Source organism: Chiloscyllium plagiosum, chromosome 4 (genome assembly GCF_004010195.1).
Source record: "Chiloscyllium plagiosum isolate BGI_BamShark_2017 chromosome 4, ASM401019v2, whole genome shotgun sequence".
NCBI lineage: Eukaryota > Metazoa > Chordata > Chondrichthyes > Orectolobiformes > Hemiscylliidae > Chiloscyllium > Chiloscyllium plagiosum.
In genome coordinates, this window is record NC_057713.1 from 40,949,205 (window position 1) to 40,970,907 (window position 21,703).

The 21,703-nt window shown below is 38.6% G+C and overlaps 1 protein-coding gene across 3 annotated transcripts in view; it reads left to right on the forward strand.

Moving 5' to 3' along the window:
* virma (vir like m6A methyltransferase associated) overlaps window positions 1–21,703 on the forward strand; it is a 107,528-nt gene that overhangs the window by 53,862 nt on the left and 31,963 nt on the right. For all 3 annotated transcript variants that reach the window (XM_043688052.1, XM_043688054.1, XM_043688053.1), the window contains exons 12-16: window positions 4,416–4,518; window positions 5,864–6,408; window positions 10,003–10,238; window positions 10,493–10,745; window positions 14,132–14,349. In XM_043688052.1, coding sequence (XP_043543987.1) covers window positions 4,416–4,518; window positions 5,864–6,408; window positions 10,003–10,238; window positions 10,493–10,745; window positions 14,132–14,349 — 1,355 coding nt within the window. The remainder of the gene's footprint in view (window positions 1–4,415; window positions 4,519–5,863; window positions 6,409–10,002; window positions 10,239–10,492; window positions 10,746–14,131; window positions 14,350–21,703) is intronic.

The following is a 21,703-nucleotide window of genomic DNA, read 5'->3' on the forward strand; positions in this document are numbered from 1 at the left end:
GTCAATTCCTGGAATGGCAGGACTACCTTACGCTGAAAGACTAGAGCAACTGGGCTTGTATACCCTTGAGTTTAGAAGACTGAGAGGGATCTGATTGAAACATATAAGATTGTTAAAGGATTGGACACTCTGCAGGCAGGAAACATGTTTCCGATGATGGTTGAGTGCTGAACCAGAGGACACAGCTTAAAAATAGGGGGTAGACCATTTAGGACAGAGATGAGGAGAAACGTCTTCACCCAGAGAGTGGTGGCTGTGTGGAATGCTCTGCCCCAGAGGACAGTGGAGGCCCAGTTTCTAGGTTCATTTAAGAAAGAGTTGGATAGAGCTCTCAAGGATAGTGGAATCAAGGGTTATGGAGATAAGGCGGGAACAGGATACTGATTAAGGATCATCAGCCATAATCATATTGAATGGTGGTGCAGGCTCGAAGGGCAGAATAGTCTACCCCTGCACCTATTGTCTATTGAGAGAGTTGAGAAGAGATTTACAAAGGTGTGAACAGGATACTGATTAAGGATCATCAGCCATAATCATATTGAATGGTGGTGCAGGCTCGAAGGGCAGAATGGTCTACCCCTGCACCTATTGTCTATTGAGAGAGTTGAGAAGAGATTTACAAAGGTGTTGCCAGGTATGGAAGTTTGAGTCATAAAGAAAGGCTGGATAGGCTGAGACTTTTTTCACTGGAGCGTAGGAGGTTAAGAGGTGACTTTATAGGTTAATAGAATCATGAGAGGTATAGATAGGGTTAATGGTTAGGGTTAATCTTTTCCCTGGGATGGGAGATTTCAAGACTAGGGAGCACATTTTTAAGGTGAGAAGAGAGACATTTAATAAAAAAAACATGAGGGCAAATGTTTTACATCGACGGTGGTTTGCTTGTGGACTGAACTTCCAGAGGGAGTGTTGGAAGTGGGCATAATGCAACATTTAAAGATATTTGGATGCGTACATGAATGGGAAAGATCTGGAGGGATATGAGCCAGGAGTCGGTACGTGGGACTAATTTAGTTTGAGACTATCTTCGGCACAGACTGGTTGGACCAAAGAGTCTGTTTCTGTGCTATATGACTCTATGACTATGTGAAGAATGATATCAATGAGTGTTATTTGTGGAATTAATGAAATTCAGTGCAAATCTGCATATTATGAGCATGGTCTGGTTGTCAGCTTTGCCCTAAGGCCGCAATATATTTGTTTCTTTGTACATGCCTCATAAAATAATTAATGCAATTAATAAAGTTATATACTATTGATCCTATTGCTAGTGTTATGATTCTGTTATGGGTCAGGGTGGCAGTAGTTTGTGGTAATGTCACTGGGCTAGTATCCAGAGCCCCAGGCTAATGTTCTGATGATGTAGGTTTGAAAACCACCATGGCAACAGTAAAATTTTAATTCAATAAAAATATTTGCTAGCTTACTGGCTATCATTGGTGATTGTCATAAAAATCCATCTGATTAACTAATGTCCTCTAGGGAAAGACTAACTTACATTGGCACAGATGTGACTCCAACATCGTAGTAATACGCTTAATTGCCCTGCAATGCCAACCTTCCATGAGGAAATAAAAAAAATTAAAGAGAAATCCAATGCCCACTAATTAAATGATAAAACCAGGTTACAATTTTTCATGTTGTTAAATACAAAGCAAACTTTTTATGTAAGTATGAAGTGAAATTAAACAAAACAATCATCACTGTATAATAGGTGTATGAGCAGGAAGGCAGAAAACTAAAGGCAAGTGAAAGCTTGTTATACTTTCTTTTAGAGCAAAAGCGAGTTCAAGTAAAATTATGGAATAACGTGGAGGAAATGATGAGCTGAAGGTAGTGTTTCAATTTTTATTCCGATATTAAAAGAAAGTAGTTTATATGATTTAAGTTGAGTTAAACATTACAGCAGTGACTCCTTTCGCTTAAGCAGCTTTGATGCTCCAATATCACTTTTCCTTAGTGTAGTGGTAAATGAACAAAGAACAACCCCAAAATTAGTAAGTCCAGGGAGATAACGTCCTGTCTTGAAATACTGCCACTCTGATCGCTGAAAAGATTATTGAAATTTATTTTTCATGAAACACAAAAAGCTAGTGTCCAGTGGAAGGCAAGGTGATGGCCTCGTGATATCATTGCTGGACTATTAATCCCGTGATTCAGATAGTGTTCTGGGGACCTGGATTTGAATCCTGCCATGACCGATGATTTGAATTGAATAGAATAAAAGTCTGAAGTTAAGAGTCCAACGATGATCGTGAAACTATTACGGTAGTTAGTAAAACCCTTAATAGTATTGAAATTTAGGGAAATTTTAAGGAAGGAAATCTGCCATACAAAGGTACAAGTTAGACCGCTTCTCAAATATTTGGGCCCTCTTTCTAGGGAAAGATACTGTGTTGAAGACAGTCCAGAAAAGGTGCAGTAGGCTGACACCAGGCATAGAGGGACTGTCTTATGAGAAGAGTTTGAATACATTGAACGTGTACACATTGAAATATAGAAGAATGAGAGGAGAACTTATCGAAATGTGCATGATTCTTAGAAAACTTACAGAAAGTAGAACATTACAGTGAAGTACAGGCTCTTTAGCCCTCGATGTTGCGTCAACCTGTGAAACCATTCGGAAACCCATCTAACCTACACTGTTCCATTCTCGTCCATATGTTTATCCAATGATTATTTAAATGCCTTTAATGTTGTTGAGTCTACTACTGTTGCAGGCAGGCCGTTCCACGCCCCTACTACTCTCTGAGTAAAGAAACTACCTCTGTCATCTGTCCTATATCTATTCCCCCTCAATTTAAAGCTTTTTCCCTCGTGCTAGGCATCGCCATCCGAGGAAAAAGGCTCTCACTGTCCAACCTATCTAACCCTCTGATTATGTTATGTGTCTCACTTAGGTCACCTCTCGACCATCTTCTCTCTAATGAAAACAGCCTCAAGTCCCTCAGCCTTTCCTCATAAGACCTTCCCTTCATACCAGGCAACATCCTAGTAAATCTCCTCTGAACCCTTCCACATCCTTCCTATAATGCGGTGACCAGAACTGTATGCAGTACTGCAAGTGAGGCCACACAAGAGAGTCTTACAACTGCAGCATGACCTATGGTTCCGAAACTCAATCCCTCTACTCATAAAAGCTAACAGACTCTGCCTTCTTAACAACCCTATCAACCTAAGAGACAACTTTGAGGCATCTATGTACATGGAGACAGAGATCTCTCTGCTCATCTATACTACCAAGAATCCTACCATCAGCTCACTACTCCGCATTCCTGTTACTCCTGTAAATCACCTCACACCTTTCTGCATTAAACTCCATTTAAACTGGCTCTCAATCCAGCTCTGCAGCTTATCTATGTCCCTCTGTAACCTACAACAACCTTCAGCACAATCCACAATTGTACTGGCCTTAGTGTCGTCGGCAAATTTACTAACCCATCCCTCTGCACCCTCATCCAGGTAGTTTATAAAAATGACAAACAGCAGTGGACCCAAAACAGATCCTTGCCGAATCTCACTAGTAACTGAACTCTAGGATGAATATTTTCCATCAACCACCATCCTCTGTCTTTCAGCAAGCCAATTTCTGATCCAAACCGCTAAATCGTCCTCAATCCCATGCCTCCGTATTTTGTGCTACAGCCTATTATGGGGATCCTTATCAAATGCCTTACTGAAATCCGTGTACACCACATCAACGGCTTTACCCTCATCCACCTATTTGGTCACCTTCTCAATGACGGTATATCTAGAAAGGTCGTTTTCCCCTTGTGGGAGAGGCTAGGACCAGAGGACATAATCTAATAAGAGGTCACACATTTAAGACAGATGAGATCGAATTTCTTCTCAGGGTAGTGAATCTGTGATATTCTTGACCATGGAGGGCTGTTGAGGCTGGAATGTTATATTTGAGGCCTGGATAGACAGTCTTTTAATCTGTAACAGCATCAAGGATTATGGGGAAAAGGTTGGAATGTGGCAATGAAGATTACCAGTTCAGCCATGATCTCACTGAATGGCGGAGTGGACTCGATGGGCTTAATTGCCTGCTTGTGCTCTTACATCTTACAGTCTAACTATTTCCAATGGATAAAGAAAGCAAATACTGACCTTCTTTGTTTTTATTCAATCTTATTCAAGTTCAACACTATTTATAAATGTAGTAGTGGTTTTGAATTTGATAACTTTTTGAATTCCAGATTTTTATAATTTTTCTATAAAAATTCACGAGTTCACAGTTGTGGAAGATGATTAATTTTGACAATACAGAAATATTGTATGTATCAGTAATTTTTGAAATTCTTTGCATTGAACTAAAATTTGAAACTGATTATTTTAGTAACTTGCCGGTTTAGACTATCAGTATTTGGCATTGATCATTTCAAGAAGAATGTTGTTTAACTTTTTTTTAGAATCTGGATAATTTGACCATTCAAATGACTCAGGAAGGTGCTGGACTAACCACTGCACTACGTGTCCTTTGTCACATTGCGTGCCCCCCTCACCCTCTTGAAGGTATGGCAAATGGGATTACATTAATAGAATAGTAATATCAGTTTTAGTAATTGCTACTTTAGTTATTTCAAAAGTCAATGTTAGAGCTTTTTGATTGATGTCCTCTTTAAGATAAAAAAAAACATAAGCATTTATTGGTAAGTCTTGGAGGTGGTGATCTTATCTTTAGAACCAAGAAGCTGCATCATAACATGCTGTTGCAGGGCATCTAGTGGTATCTGCTGTGAGTAAAACTTGCCCAGTTAAATTTTTTTACACTTTTTTTTAAAAGAAATGTTGCTCAGTGAAAGAGCTGATAAGGTTGAAGTGAGGGAAGTGGTATGAAAAGGATGAGCAACTATATATTTTCTTTACCAATCAGATTGAAGAATTGTGAAGTTTGCAGCACAAGAACTCACAAGGGAGTAAAAATTCACGTGAGTGAATTCAATGTCAAATCAGGTACAGAAAGAGAAGCAGAAACTGGGGCAAAGATTGAATTTAGGGGAAGAGATAGAGACATCCAGTAAAATATGTTTTATAAAATGAATATTTTACATTTTAAAAGCCTTCAACAATAATTAAAGCCCCATATATGAATCCACCAATTTTATAGTTAATGCTGGTGTCTTGTTTACCAATGATCACTTTGATAAAAGGAAATTTAACTGGAATGGATGAAACTTTTTGTGGAGAGTTTAGTTTGTATCTGTAGTGTAAATACAGAACCTTCATGCTCTTCAGTTGATTTCAGTTGTGAGGCAGACAGCTGTTAATTTGTGATGAAGCTAATTGTGAAGTAGTGTATCTCTGACATTTATTCTGGGATTTTTGTATTTAATTGTCCATCTGTCATTTGTCAGAAATTACTGCAACATTTGTACATAAAAAACAGTGGTTGCTATTAACCTCACTAATGGTTTGACAGTATTTAAGGCCCTGAGCTTCCTAACTGGAGATAATTAATTTCTTCTGTTTTGATCCTAGCAATAAAATATCGATTTCACCGTTATTGTTTACCATTATCAGTCCAAATGCAGGTATTAGAAACTGATTTCACTAATTCTTCATCTTTCACTAAATAATTTACTAATTTCAGTGAAACACCGTTTTCAAAACCTTTCTGATCTGGAACTGGTGAATGACTACATTTTTTTTAGATATTTTGCCCACATTAGCAAATGAGTGTGCGTGGTTTTGCTCCGGTTCACTTTGAAAACTATCTTCAAAAAATTGGCATTTAGCCAGTGAATCCTAAAATTGATTTTAATTATGCTGTTTGGAGGTTATGGATTGACAGCATGCATTTTATTTAAAAATGAAGTGTGTTTTATACTTGAAAATATTATTCTATTTCCTTCACTAGGTCAGCAGAAAGATCTTAAGTGGAATCTTGCAATTATTCAATTGTTTTCTGCAGAAGGCATGGACATACTTATTCGAATACTTCAAAAACTCAACAGTGTCTTAATACTTCCCTGGAGACTGCATGCAAATATGGGAACTACATTGCAGAGGATTATGATCCTTTCCATTACAAGATGCACTCTTTCCCTTTTGAAGGCAATGTTGACAGAACTTCTAAGAGGAGGGTCTTTTGAATTTAAGGATGTCCGAGTTCCCACAGTACTGGTTACACTCCACATGGTTCTTTGCTCTATACCTCTGTCTGGACGACTGGATGATGAAGAGCAAAAGATTCAGAATGACATTGTTGATATTCTACTTACTTTTACTCAAGGAGTCAATGAGCAGGTTGCTTATTCTGAGGAATCGTTGGCAAACAACACATGGTCATTAATGTTAAAGGAAGTCCTTTCCTTTGTATTGAAAACACCAGAAGGATTTTTCTCTGGAATGTTACTGCTTTCAGAACTCTTGCCTTTTCCACTGCCCATGCAAACCACACAGGTAAGATTCGTTCCTTTAGTTTGCTTTCAAATGACATTGAATGCCTGTCAGTAGTATACCGATCATTATATCTGTTTTCAATGGTTTCATGGGAAGTGATCTTTCTGTATGGAAAATATTGTTTTACTCAAAAATCTAGTTTACTTAAAAATCATGTTAGTCTCATCTCAAGTGGAATCATTGTTGAAGTATTGAGATATGTTGATCAGTACCGGCTCAGAGCTAATAATTAAAGAATTCAATTTTCCAAATAAGACGAGACATTCCATTGGTATCCTGTGGCTCTGTCACCAGCCAATCTTTGTGGCCCTCATTGGCCCAAGTATATTACATCTCCTTGTTCCCCATTATGTATACTACTTGTTACCTCCTTAATGAATTCTAATACATTTGTTAGGCATGAATTCTCCTTCATGAAACTATGCTATTTCTGATTGATCATATTGTGTATTCTTAAATGCTATAATATTGTATCCTTTATAATGCAGTCTAATGTTTTCCTAAAAACAGATGTTAAGCTAACTGGCCAGTAGTTGTGTTATTTGTCATCTTCCCTTTTAATGAAGTTTGCATTGACAGTTTTCTAGTCCTCTGGGACTTTTCAGAATCTGAGGATTCCTAGAAAATTACTATTAGTGTTTCCACTATCTCTGTAGCTGCTTCCTGTAACCACCTAGGATGCATCCCATCTGGTCCTGGGGAACTCTTGGTCTTTAGCCATCTTAGTTTCCCTAGCGATAGTTATTTTATTCATTTCCTGTCCTTTTGCCACTTAAATCTATTATAGTAATTTTGGGGTGCTATTTGTGTGATGCAAAGTATTTATTCAACTCCCCAGCCATTTCCTGGTTCCCCATTAATATTTCTACAGCCTCATTCTGTAAGGAGCCTATGTTCACTTTGGATTCTCTTTTTTAATATATTTAAAAAAGGCCCTGCTGTCTTAATATTATGTGCAAGTCTACTGTCAAAGTATATTATCTCTTTTTTTATTGTTGTCTTTTGTTGGTTTTGAAAACTTTCACAATCCTCTGACTTACTGCTAATCTTTGCCACACTGTTTCTTTCAGTCTGTTGCTACCATTAACTTGCCTAGTTAAACATGGTTTCCTAACCTGTTAATCGTGGTTCATTTATCCCCTTCCTGGAATCTTTTCTGCCCCCCCCCCCAAAAGAATATGCCTTTGCTGTGAACCATGAATGTTTAGCTTCTGAGACTCAACCATTTATGCTGCTAAACTCCTTTCCCAGTCCGCACCAGCCACCTCTGCCCTCATTCCGTTGTAATCACCCTTATTTAAGCTTATCACAATTGTTTCTGACCCAAGTACCTGTCGCTCAAACTGAATGCTAAATTCTACCATGTTATGGTTTTTGTTTCTAAGTGGATCTTTGACATCATCTATTAAATGTGTCTCATTACACATCACTAGATCCAAGATAGCCATATCATTGCTTGGATTCACAGCACATTGTTCTGGAAAACTGTCCAGAATAGGCTGTATAAATTATTCCTTTGGTGATCCCAATCAACATGAATATTAAGGTCACCCCTAATCATGAATAATGTATAGTCTGTTAAATAATCTAATGGCACAGTGGCTCAGTGGTTAATGCTGTTGTCTCACAGCACCAAGGATCCGGGCTTCATTCAACCCTCAGGCACCTTTTTTGTGGAGTTTGCACATTCTTTCATGTCTGTATGGGTTTCTCTGGGTGCTCTGGTTTCCTCCCACAGTCCGGGCATGTGCAGGCTGGATGCATTAGCTATTGGGAGTGCAGCATTAGAGGGATAGGGTGGCTTTTGGTGGGATGTTCTTCAGAGGGTCGGTGTGAACTTGATGGGCCAAATGACCTGCTTCCACACTATAGGAATTCCATGATTCTTATTATATCTCTGATTTAGTTAGATTTATAGCAGAGTAAATCCATTCTTGGCTTTAAATATTAATTTATGGACCAGGTAGTGGATTAATGCCTTCTTGTTTCTACCACTGTTTACTTTGTTAATATCAAGTGAAATCACTTAGAAGGCCTATCCGTTTAAGTGGATGTTAGGAAATGATGAAACATTTTTAAACATGTGTATGTATGCATTTTAACACATGTTCAGTACAGACAAAAATGCAAATATCAGCAAAATGTTTTAGGCATTTGGAGACGTTTGCCCCAGATAGACTGGGCAAGTCCCTGATTCGATACTTAGAGCTGATTAGCAGTGGGCTGATAGTAAGCTTAATTCAGCGAACCTTTACACTTCGTTTTGTGGAGAAGAATCTCATTTATAGTTAATAAGCAATAGAGTGGAAAGGTGCTTTCTAAAAGTTATTGTATGTTGCAGCTAGCTGCAGACAGGATCATGCCGAGATGTGAATTCCCTAAAGTTGTTGCACAAAATACTTGATGTTCAGGCTCATGCAAGAAGATAATTATTTAAGGCAAGGCATTTCAGTATCACCTTCGATAGTGCAATTGCATCTGGCAAGTTCTCAATTACTTTGATAAGGTGGGCATGGAGGGGTGAGGTTTTGAAATGACCAAGAAAGATAGTTTTTAAAAGAAATCTTTGATTCTCACTGTTGTGAAAGCACAACAATTTGAATATAAGTTGCTTTTTTTAAACCCTTGGATATATTTGTGATTTAAGTCAAAGAGCAATTTCAGGTTGAGTCCATGTTTGGTCAAAGGAAGGCTTTTATCATTCATTCAGTTAATACACAAGCTATCTCTATGTTATATTTTTAAAGCTGACCTTAATGGCTGGCTTTCTTATTAGATGCCAATTTTACTGATGCTGCTTGCTATAGAAGCCTATTTTTCAACTTTGGGTTCACAACACCTCCAATTACTGCTGATGAGCAACGGGATGTGATGAGAACCGAGGTTCAGGGATGTAGGCTGAGCCTTAATGTTGAATCATTGATGTCCCAGATGAAGGACAAGTCAAACCACAATTTCATGAAGTTGAGCATTTCAAAAATAGTTGTATGAGGTGTTTTCAGTATGTAAAAGTAGACAAATATGCATCATGAGGCTTTACCTTGAGTGTTTCATTTAATGTGGGCCAAGGAGGAAAATGTTGCAAAGAACTGATGTCAGGGTAAGTACAGAATTGCTTTTTTTCAACAATTTTTCTGTTTCCTTCTCTGCTGTCTCCGAAGTTGCATATAGTTTAGTGCATTCGTGTGGCACTCTGTAATTCAGTCAATTCGCTTTGAGTATTCATAAGTTTAAAGTAAATGTTCGTAGCCACTAAAGAAAAGCAAGTTGGTTCTCCAAGAAAAACTTTACAGTATAGAATGGCAGTTTTTATTCATAGGCTAATGAATCTGAGTAAAATGACATTTAAACTGTCTTTCTTTTTAAAATAATTGTAAGGTTCAAAACACAGTGTTCTGAGGTATTGTGTTGTATTACAATATATTGAATCACAAATGTGATTTCAAATGTGTGATAAATGCCTCTAAACAAAGCTTTTTAATTTGTAAGGCTGTTGTAACTGGTGATCTTTAGGATTAACATTCATATTTTAGCTTAAAAAGTCCAACATTTTTATATTTCATGTAACCACAAATATATTATCCCGCTTGTTAGCCAATTTCATCAGAAGGTGTAGCTATTGCACTGAATACCCGAAAACTGTGGAGCATTCACCTTCAAATACAAGCAAAGTTCCTGCAAGAAATAGTACGTTCCAGCTTTGGATCCACATGTCAAACTCTGCAACAGATACTTAGGCGTGTGTGCATACAACTGTGCGATCTGGCTTCTCCTACAGCTCTCCTTATCCTAAGGACTGTATTGGACTTGATTGTAGAAGATTTGAGCAGGTAATCAGTTTTTGTGCTCTAGTCTGCTTTACTTGATTATGGTACCAACAGTTTTTTTTTCTGCAAGTAGCTGAGGAATTGTTTTTAAAGAGCGTTTTAAGACTTTTATTTACTTTGGGCAAGTTTGAGTTGAAAGAATAGAACATGTAAAATGCTTTATTTTTAGTTGTTTCATTTGTTTGAGCAGGAGGCTTTTTTTTTCATTCAAGTAAGAAAGTCTTGGCTGCAATGTTTAAATAATTTCTATTTCACAGTCCTTTAGAAGGAAAAGAGAGAGTCTCCACTGCCCAGACTGCACGTCTGCTTGCACTGCTGGATTCTTTAGCTTCACATGGAGCTTGCAAGGCTGCCCTTTTACATCTTTTAAGTGGAACCAGCAAAGGTGATGAGAGATTTGTGGAGGTCTTTCAAGTAATGCTGGAATTGCTACAGACAGCAGTTGACAACGTACATCACCAGCACTGTGCTGAATATATTGCTTCTTTTGTGCAGTCCCTCTGTGACCAGGTAATTTTTGTTATTAGTTTAAAAGCTAACCTTTCTCTCATCTTGTTCTTTAATCCCAGGCATTTATGGACACAAGTTCTTTTCACTTTGTTAGCAAAATAATTGAGTTTCCTTGAAATTAATACAGACCTTTACTTCACGTTGCTGAGCATATGATGATGATAAGGCAGTATTCACAATTGCTGACAGAACCAAGTACTAGATGCAGCCTTGAAAAAGACATTTTTGTATTCTGTGTTTCTCATTGAATTCCCTAATAGCAAAGCGAAGAGAGAGCAAAGCGAAGAGAGTTTAAAAAGTGATGTCTAAATACTGAGAATATCTATTAATGAAAATTATTACCCTTCAATTTTTATATATATTTAAATTTATATTTGAAATAACAATACTGGTTGATCCCTTAAGCACAGTTTTTTTTTAATACAAGCAAACTCAGTCAGATGAAACAAGCAGTTTCTTTTACTCTCACATTGGTTTGAAACTGCATTTCTGTAAGTAGGACATTGGTTAGGCCACTTTTGAATGTTATGTTCAATTCTGGTCTCCCTGCTCTAGGAAAGATGTTATTAAACTTGAAAGGATGCAGCAAAAATTGACAAGAATGTTGTGGGGGTTGGAGGATTTGAGCTATAGTGAGAGGCTGAATAGGCTGGGGCTCATTTCCCTGGTACATCGGAAGCTGAGGGATAACCTTAGAGTTTTATAAAATCATGAGGGACAAGGGTATGGTGAATCGCCAAGGTCTTTTTCCCAGGGTAGGGGAGTCCAAACCTAGAGGGCATAGGTTTAAGGTGAGAGGGAAAAGAGATAAAAGGGACCTAAGAGGCACCATTTTCACCCGGAGTGTACAAAGTTAAAAATCACATAACACCAGGTTATAGTCCAACAGGTTTAATTGGAAGCACACTAGCTTTCGGAGCGACGCTCCTTCATCAGGTGATTGTGGAGGGCTCGATCGTAACACAGAATTTATAGCAAAAATTTGCAGTGTGATATAACTGAAATTATACATCGAAAAATTGATTGTCTGTTCAGCCTTTCATCTGTTAGAATACAGTGATAGTTTCACTTCTTTCATGTGTAAATCAACATATTGTCTAGCTATCACCATTGTTAACAGCTAACCCGAGAATGCAACTTTAAAAAAAAAGGGTTTTGTGATTTTTAACTTTGTACACCCCAGCCCAACACCGGCATCTCCAAATCACCCGGAGTGTGTGTGAGTGTTTAATGAACTGCCAGAGGAAGTGGTGGGGTGGGTACAATTACAACATTTAAAAGGCATCTGGTTGGATACATGAATAGGAAGGGTTTAGAGGAATGGCAAGTGCTGGTAAGTGGGGCTAGATTAATTTAGGATATCTGGTCAGCATGGATGAGTTGGACTGACAGATTTGTTTCCATTCTGTACACCTATATGACTTGTATGTTTTGACAAAAGAGAAGACCTGAAAATTAAGGATGCAATGTGAGAGGAGAAATTCAGATGCTGAGTTATGTTTACAGATTGGTATTGATATTAATCCATGGAAAATAATAACAGATTAATCTTCACAACAAGCATAGTAAGATATCTAGAATTGCAACAGGGAAAGGCAGTAAGCTGTTTTCATAAAAATGTTTGTTTTCATCTATGTACAGTAATATGCATTTGGCTCTGCAAATCAGGAGAGCTCCCAGTGCCAACAGGAAGTTTTTTTTCCCAAGCTTTAAGAAAGGAAATTAATAGTTTACATGATTCTGTTTTCCAAAGAATTGTCATAGCACAGGACTTCTTGTGCTGTAAATGGAAAGTGTTTGCATGTGAAGCCAGTTGAGTGTCCGTTCTCAGCTATTCAGCCTTAATTAAATCTATCTAAAATAACTGACATGGTTTTATGAACCTGCAGCAGGATGACTGGGCCGTTTTCAATTTAGGTGAAGGTAATACGAAATTTAATTTACGTTAATAGGAAATTGATGTTTATTTTCCCAATTTTGCACTGCTTGAAAATTCTAATATTGAGAATAGTTAAATGACTGCCCTATCATCTGTATCTGACTTTACTTCAGTCCAGACTAATCCAGACTGATAGTATCCATTGGGTTCTGTCATCCTGCTGTGAGAGTCATGAATGAAATTAGTTTTGCCAGTTTTAATCAGTTTGTAGTGGCTGTGAGCCCAAAGCGCAAAACGGGTAATTTATCACCAATTGGCAATCATTCCTAGACCACAAAATGTCTTGTACTGTATAGAGAATGGAAAATACTGCACTGACAGATTGAGAATATTCTTATGTTGGCATGGTTTGGGGTCAGAGTGAATAAAAGCTTGCACTGCGACTCACTTGTGAATCCTAGTACCAAACATTGACAAAAAACATGCCACCAGCTGAATAATCACTCCTCTTTATTAAAGAAAAAAAATCCTTCTGTATTGTTTAGCTCTTCTAGCAAATCTGAATCCATTCTACTGCTGACTCATATACTATATTCAGAGATGACAATTTATGTAATATTTCACAAGATTTGTATTGTGAGCAAGGAATGGTATAAAAATTGTGTTGAGAATGAGTTTGTATAAATCCAAAATCATAAGCTGTTGCAAGTTTATTTACTAATACCTTTCCAGAAAGTCCCCTCTTCATTGGTTTTAGGTGTAATTATCAGGCAAGCTTTTAAGCAACAACTCTTCAGGCAACTGGCCTTCTCCTGTTCCTAATTCATATTATCTAGTCACAGCAATGTACTGCACAGAAACAGACCCTTCAGTCCAACTTGTCCATGCCGACCAGATATCCTAAATTAACCTAGTCCCATTTGCCAGAGTTTGGCGCATATCCTTCTAAATCTTTCTTATTCATGTACCCATCCAGATGCCTTTTAAATGTTGTTGTTTATAACTGTACCTCATTGTCAAATTAGTAGATCTGAAAAAGGCTTAATCTTGGAGGAAAGGCAAAAGAAATAGAAAAGAGTCTGTATTTCCCTTCAAGACTGTTTCACAAAACATATAATTGCTCATGATTTCTCAGTTATGCAAAATCACCAATAATTGTTCTGGATGGAGAAGACCCACTTAGACAATCAATCTATTTGATTATTGGTCAACTACTATTCTTCTAATAAAGGTTTGGTGCTCCCTAGTTGCTGGTTTCTGTATAACAAAAAACATTTGAAGTTCATTCTACTTTTTGAAACCAAAATCGGACTTTTTGTATCACCGCTTTTAATATTGTAAGTTTGATTATTTCTTGAATTGTATTTGAGTTCACCCTTCATTGTGGATTATTATTAGGTGCTTCTCATTCTAATGAGACATTGTAAAATATGTTCTGTAATGTAAGCTCAAACAAAAATCGGTAAATGGTATTTTGATATTGGTTCCTTTCCCCCCACACTTGCAGGACATTTCATTGATGTTGACAAACTCAACTGAGGGACCTGGTTCTGACCTGGAACAGCTATCCAATTCCCTGCCAAACGGAGAACTTCTATCACAAATATGTGACAGTTTCTTGCAAGCACTAGCTAACAGTGAGACCACTTATACCACAGTACTTACATGTCTCAGGACCATGATGTTTTTAACAGAACATGAATATGGCTTTTTCTATTTGAAGAGGTAATGGTATTGGAGACATTTTTAAAGCTTTTTAATTTAAGCCTTTTTAGATTGAAAAATAGAAGTACAATATGCTGGGAATTTGATCTGAGTTAGCTATCACCAAAATGAATAATTTTGTTCAGTTTGAAAGGATTGTGGTCTTGCAGTTATTCAGCACTGAAAATCTGCTGAACTTGTGGAGCAGAATGAAGAATGTGCGCATTAACCTATGAAGCAGTCCTTATACCATTGAAACACTTCAGTAACCATCTGAATTCCATACTGAATAATTAATTATTTTATTTGAGTTTGAGATAGTGACCCATAATTGGTAGCTCACAAATTGTTTTTTGGATAGTGCTGTCCATCAGATTTTCACCGGGAGCCATACAAATGTAAATTAGCTTGTGAACCAAGTTTGCTAAACTGTCTGCATACTTCTGTAAGTCTTAATAATAGCTTTTTCTTTAGTAGATGCTTCCTTAAGTTTTTATGTATCAAGATTATTTGCATTATGTTCTCCAACTTGGTTGAAATTCCACTTCACATCCATAATAAATCTGCTTCCAAGAAGTTTGGATTTCTCTTTTAAGAACATGACAATATGAGAATATACCAAGTAGGAGTAACAGTAGGCCGTTCAGCCCTTCAAGCCTACTCTGCCATCCAGTGAGATACTGACTGACCTTCCATTCAAACTCAATTTTCCTGTACTATCCCTGTGTTCCTTGATATTTTTTATATATAAAGTCTTATTAATCTCTATTGTGAACATACATGATGACTAAACCTCCACAGCCTGTTGCAGTCGAGGATTCCTCTGAGTGAAGACGTTCCTCTCATTTCAGTTCTAATTTCTGAGACTTTATCCCCTGATTCTAACCTCCTCACATCACCAAACCAGAGGAAATGACCTTGCATCAACTTTGTAAATCCTTGTCAGAATTTACCAGAGAATGTAGACCAGTTATTTTTTTTTCTCAGAGAGTATTTCCCTCCCATCTCAGAGTTAATTTACTGAATCTTCATTGTCTTGTTTCTCTGGCTTGCCATTTTAATTTCATTAGCTCTGTAGTCCATTTCCTTTGATCTAATACAATCCTTGATTTATTTTGTCACTGCAGTTGGAACACTTGGCTGGATTATTGTGCGTTAAAAAAATACACTTTGGTTGTAGACCATACATTAGTTCTGTGACTGTTAGTCACTTCCTGTCTACCATCTGACATTATATGTACTTGCCTAATCCACCATCAGCAGTTTGCCCCTCACAGCTTCATAATTTTGTTTGGTAGATTTAATTTCTGATTGGACAGCATAATTCTCAAGCTTGAAATAACATGCTATCATATTGTGGCCATTCTCTGCTGAAGCTGATGAATTAACACATTTTCATTTCACAGTGCTGGATCTAAAATAGCCTATTCCCTATCTGGTTCCTCAGCGTTCTGTTCTAGTAAACAACCTTGCATGCAATCCAAACATTCGTCCTTCACAACATTCGTCCTAATTTGGTTTCCTCAGTCTGTATGTAGTTTAAACTTCTCAAGATCGCTGTACTACCCTTGTTATACGAACCTCTAATTTCCTGACTTATCCCGTGATTGACTGCTGTTGGTGGCCAATAAACAATTTCACGAATATTTTCTGCTACTTGATAAATTCTTAGTTCCACCCAAACTGATTCTACATTCTTGAACTTTGGAACTAATGTAACCTGACATTACAGTGCTAATGCTGTATTTTAAACTGGAGGGTTTCTAATGTATTTTAAAAATAACATAGAAAACAGGGGATTTTAGACCAGCTACCCTGACAGTGATATTAGGGGAAATGCTGGAGTCTGTGATAAAATATTTAATAGCAGATCACTTAGAAAACAGTGACAGGATTGAGCATAGTCAAGATGGATTTACAAAAGGCAAATCATACTTGAAAACTCACTGAAATTATTCATGGATGTAACTCTGGGGGAGCCAGAGGATGAGGTTTACTTGGACTTTCAGAAGGCTTTTGATAAGGTCCTATATAAGAGATTAGCTTGTAACGTTAAACTGCATGGGATCAGGGGTAGTGTACTGACATAGATAGACAACTGGATGGTAGACAGAAAACAAAATGTAGGAATGTAGGTTTTTATTTCTGAGTGGCAGGTAGTGACTAGCAAGTATTGCAGGGATCAGTGCTTGGAACCCCAGCATATATATTCACAATATATATTAATTATTTAGATGTGGGAACTAAATGTAATATCACCCAGTTTGCAAATGACACAAAATTGGGAGGAAGGGTGAACTGTGAGGAGGATGCAGAGAACGTTCAGTCATATTAGAAAAAGTTGAGTGTGTAGGCAAATGCATGGCTGATTAAGTATAATGTGGGCAAATGAGGTTATCCACTTTGGTTGCAATACCATAAGGGCTGATTATTAACTGAATGGCGATAGATTGGGAATGGTGCAGCGAGACTTGCATGTCCTTGTCCACCATTTGCTGAAATCAAGCATACAAGTGCAACAGGTGGTGAAGAAGACATTTTGTATGTTGGCCTCCATTGTGGGATGATTCGAGTACAGGAGCAGAGATGTCTTGCCGCACCTGTACAGGATGAAACCATACCTGAGTATTGTGTGCAGTTTTGGACTCCCTATCTGAGGAAAGATCTCTCTGCTATGGAGGGAGTACAATGCAAGTTTACCAGACTGATTCCTGGGATGGCAGGACTGATGTATGAAGAGAAACTAGATCAGTTAGGACCAAATTTACAGGTGGTGGAATCTAATAGAAGCCAATTAAATTCTAATCAGACTAAACAGAGTAAACACAGGAAGGATGTTTCTGATGAGTGGCAAGTGCAGTACTCAGGGTCACATCTAAGGATATGGGCTAACCCATTTAGGACGAAATCAGGGAAATTTCTTCACCTAGAAAGTGGTGAACCTGTGGAGTTCTCTGCTACAGAAAGTGGTTGAGGCCATTTATTGAATGTTTTCAAGAAGGAAATAAATATAGCTGTAGGAAGTAAAGGATTCCAAGGACAAGGGAAGAAGTTGGGAACAGGATACTGAGTTGAATGATCAACTAGGGTCACATTGAATGGTTGAGCAAACTGAAAGAGCTTAATGGCCTATTTCTCCTATTTCGATGTTTTGACAACTCTGAGCGGATACATCAAGCTGCAGTCACTACCATGACGTTCTAGCATCTTGGAGCTTCTACATACTCAACCTGTGACAATCACCTGTCCAATGATATTTAGTAATAATTAAACTTATTTATATTTTTCAATTAATTTATAATTTCCCTCCTTAACTAATTTCCCTCACTGAAACAACTCCTGGATTCACATTCTGCATCTAAGCAGCACTGAGAGACCTTTGAATTTTGACATTTTCGAAGCACCCTATTCAGATATGGTATTATCCACTTGGGAGCAGAGTGGGACTTGAACCAAAGCATCCTCGCTCAGAGGTATGGAAACATTGTATGCCACAAAAGCCCCTAAAATTGTGTCATCTACAGCCTCGTTTCACACTTCCAATCTCTCTACAGCTGTTGTAGCCTTTCTTGACATCTTCTATGTTACTGATGCTGTCACGGTTACCTTCTTTCTGCACATTCTTAATTTTTTACTTCTATTTTCATTTCCTTCCTAATCTTATGCATCTGTAAGCAACTTGATGCTTCTGATCACTGATTGATCCTTGTATCTTTCTCTAGATTTGTTGCAGTGCTCTTTCTACAATTCATGACTCCTCCTACCTTGACCTTAATCCTATTGATCTGCTGACAACTCAACTTTCTTTCCTAGCCCCACACTAGCCCATAATAGGAATAGTTCATAGTTTGGAACAGTGCCTCCCTTTTCAGAACTCCCATTATCATTCTCTCTGTCCTCTTGCATGTTGCAAGCAGTTCACAAACAGATCAGCCACAATCTTATTGATTTGTGGAGCAGTCTTGAAGGGTTGAAAGCATATTTCTAATTCTAATTCTTATGGTTGATTTTTTGCAAATTCGTGACCATCTTTCCTGCATCTCTATTTGAATCTAGTAGAGTAGAGTAGCTTTTATTTGTCATTTCTCTCATATACAACTGATCCCTGTCTGCCATACATTGAAAAGGTACCAACTAAAGTCACAAATCGTATTGTCTGTGATTATGATTGTGGTGCACTATACCTTCTCATTCTTGTTGACTTCTTGGGAGTTTTCGTTTGTCAGTCATACCGCTACCTCCAGTCACCAGCTTAGTGGATCTGTCCTTGCTGGATTGTGCTCTTATCCAACTCATTCCAGCAATAAGGAATCTAACAATTCTTGCACCACTTTCCCTGGAAACCTCCAAGTATTTAACCTTGGCTCCCTATGGTGTCGTTGTGCAGCTACTGCTTCTTGTTAATATATTTCCAAAACTTGGGGTCAATGCTCACACTAGTTACGGCTGTCTGTAGCATCTGTCTCAAAGCCTTCCTTGCCCCTATGTTGCTCGACTGCTCGCCCATCCCTGCTATGGGGCACATAAACTAGTAATGTCAAGGACTGATGTCAACTACTACCAGTGCAAACCCTGTGCAAGTGCAACTAATTGCATTACCCTCCTGGTCAATGTGTGGATTGACTGCTTTATGTCACTTCTCTCCTGCTTTAAAACAAATACATAAAATCAACTGTTAGAACTGCGGTGATAGAGTCCACCACCACTATGATCCCACTATTCCATGGTTGCAACATGAAATCAAAATCCCTTTTATAATCAGGTTTCTTATTAAACACAATTATGGATTTATTATCAAAATAAACTTATTGGAGAAAGATGTAATAACTGGTTAACACATGCAGTCAGGAAATTGTTTCAAAAAATTGTTCGTGGAATTGGCGAGATGCCATCTATTTATTATCCATCAATGTAGAGTCAACATGATTGCTGTGGGTCTCGAGTAGCACATAGGCCAGACCATGTAAGGATGTCTGACTTCCTTCCCTAAAGGACAAAAGTGAACCTGATAGGTTTGTACATAATGGCCATTAGGCTAGCTTTTTACTCCAGATTTTTATTGAATTCAAATTTCACCATCAGCCGTGGTGGGATTTGAACCTTTGTCTGTAGAACATTGACAATGCCCTTGGGTTTGGATTTTTGGGAAATGACATTATCATAGCTTCCCGTATAGGGAAGTTTAAGTTCTTAGTCCAATAATAACCCCAAAAAACAAAAGAACAAATACACGTACACTCACTCTCGTGCTCTCTCTCTCTTCCCCTCCCCCCTTTTCTCTCTTATGTATTCTGTCTCTCTCATGCTTAGACACATAGACCAGGCTTCCCTACAATTCATCTGTTTCTTAACAGGCTTTCTTTCCTTGAAACAAAGGATAAAACCTATTATTGTTCAAAAGTGATACAACTGCAAATCGGGAAATAATCACCATAGTGTCATAGAGCTGTAGGGTATGAAACAGACTGTTCGTTCCAACTTGTTCATGACGACCAGATATGCTAAATAAATCTAGTCCCATTTGCTACTCATATCCTTCTAAACTGTTCCTATTCATATAGCCATCCAGGTGCCTTTTAAATATTGTAATTGTACTAGCCTCCACCACTTCCTCTGGCAGCCTATACACACCAACCTCTGCGTGAAAAAGTTGCTCCTTAGGTCCCTTTTTAAATCTGTCCCATCCCACCTTTAACCTATGCCTTCTAGTTTTGGACTCCTCCACCCTGGGGAAAAACCTTTGTCGATTCAACCTATCCATGACCCATCATGATTTTATAAACCTCTATAACGTCACCCTCTGATGCTCCAGGGAAAATAGCCCCAGCCTAGTCAGCTTCTTCTGAAAGCTCAACCCCTGCAACTCTGGCAACAGGGAAAACAGCCCCAGCCTGTTCAGCCTCTCCCTATAGCTCAAATCCTCCAACCCTGGCAACATCCTTGTCAATCTTTTCTGAACTCTTTCAAGTTTCACAACATTTATGGGCGGCACGGTGGCACAGTGGTTAGCACTGCTGCCTCACAGCGCCAGAGACCCGGGTTCAATTCCCGCCTCAGGCGACTGACTGAGTGGAGTTTGCACATTCTCCCCGTGTCTGCGTGGGTTTCCTCCGGGTGCTCCGGTTTCCTCCCACCATCCAAAGATGTGCAGGGTCAGGTGAATTGGTCATACTAAATTGCCCATAGTGTTAGGTAAGGGGTAAATGTAGGGGTATGGGTGGGTTTCGCTTCGGCGGATCGGTGTGGACTTGTTGGGCCGAAGGGCCTGTTTCCACACTGTAATCTAATCTAATCTAATCTAATCTAATCTTTCCTATAGGAATAAAATCAGAATTGCATGCAATATTCCCCAAGGTTCCCTATGGGAGACTGCTTAGATCTCACGGAATACAGGGGGAACTAGCCATTTGGATACAGAACTGGTTCAAAGGTAGAAGACAGAGGGTGGTGATAGAGGGTTGTTTTTTAGACTGGAAGCCTGTGACCAGTGGAGTGACAGAAGGATCGGTGCTAGGTCCACTACTTTTTGTCATTTATATAAATGATTTGGATGTGAGCATAAGAGGTATAGTTAGTAAATTTGCAGATGACACCAAAATTGGAGATGTAGTGGACAGCGAAGAAGGTTACCTCAGATTACAACAGGATCTTGATGGGCCAATGGGCCAAGAAGTGGCAGATGGACTTTAATTCAGATAAGTACTTTTGGGAAAGCAAATCTTAGCAGGGCTTATACACTTAATGGTAAGGTCCTAGAGAGTGTTGCTGATCAAAGAGACCTTGGAGTGCAGGTTCACAGCTCCTTGAAAGTGGAGTCGCAGGTAGATAGGATAGTGAAGAAAGTGTTTGGTATGCTTTCTTTTATTGGTCAGAGTATTGAGTACAGGAGTTGGGATGTCATGTTGTCGCTGTGCAGGACATTGGTTAGGCCACTGTTGGAATATTGTGTGAAATTCTGGTCTCCTTCCTTTCGGAAAGATGTTGTGAAACTTGAAAGGGTTTAGAAAAGATTTACAAGGCTGTTGCCAGGGTTGGAGGATTTGAGCTATAGGGAGAGGCTGAACAGGCTGGGGCTGTTTTCCCTGGAGCGTCGGAGGCTGAGGGGTGACCTTATAGAGGTTTACAAAATTATGAGGGGCATGGATAGGATAAATAGACCAAGTATTTTCCCTGGGGTCGGGGAGTCTAGAGCTAGAGAGTATAGGTTTTGGGTGAGAGGGGAAAGATATAAAAGAGACCTAAGAGGCAACTTTTTCACGCAGAGAGTGGTACGTGTATGGAATGAGCTGCCAGAGGAAGTGGTGGAGGCTAGTACAACTGCAACATTTAAAAGGCATCTGGATGGGTTTATGAATAGGAAGGGTTTGGAGGGATA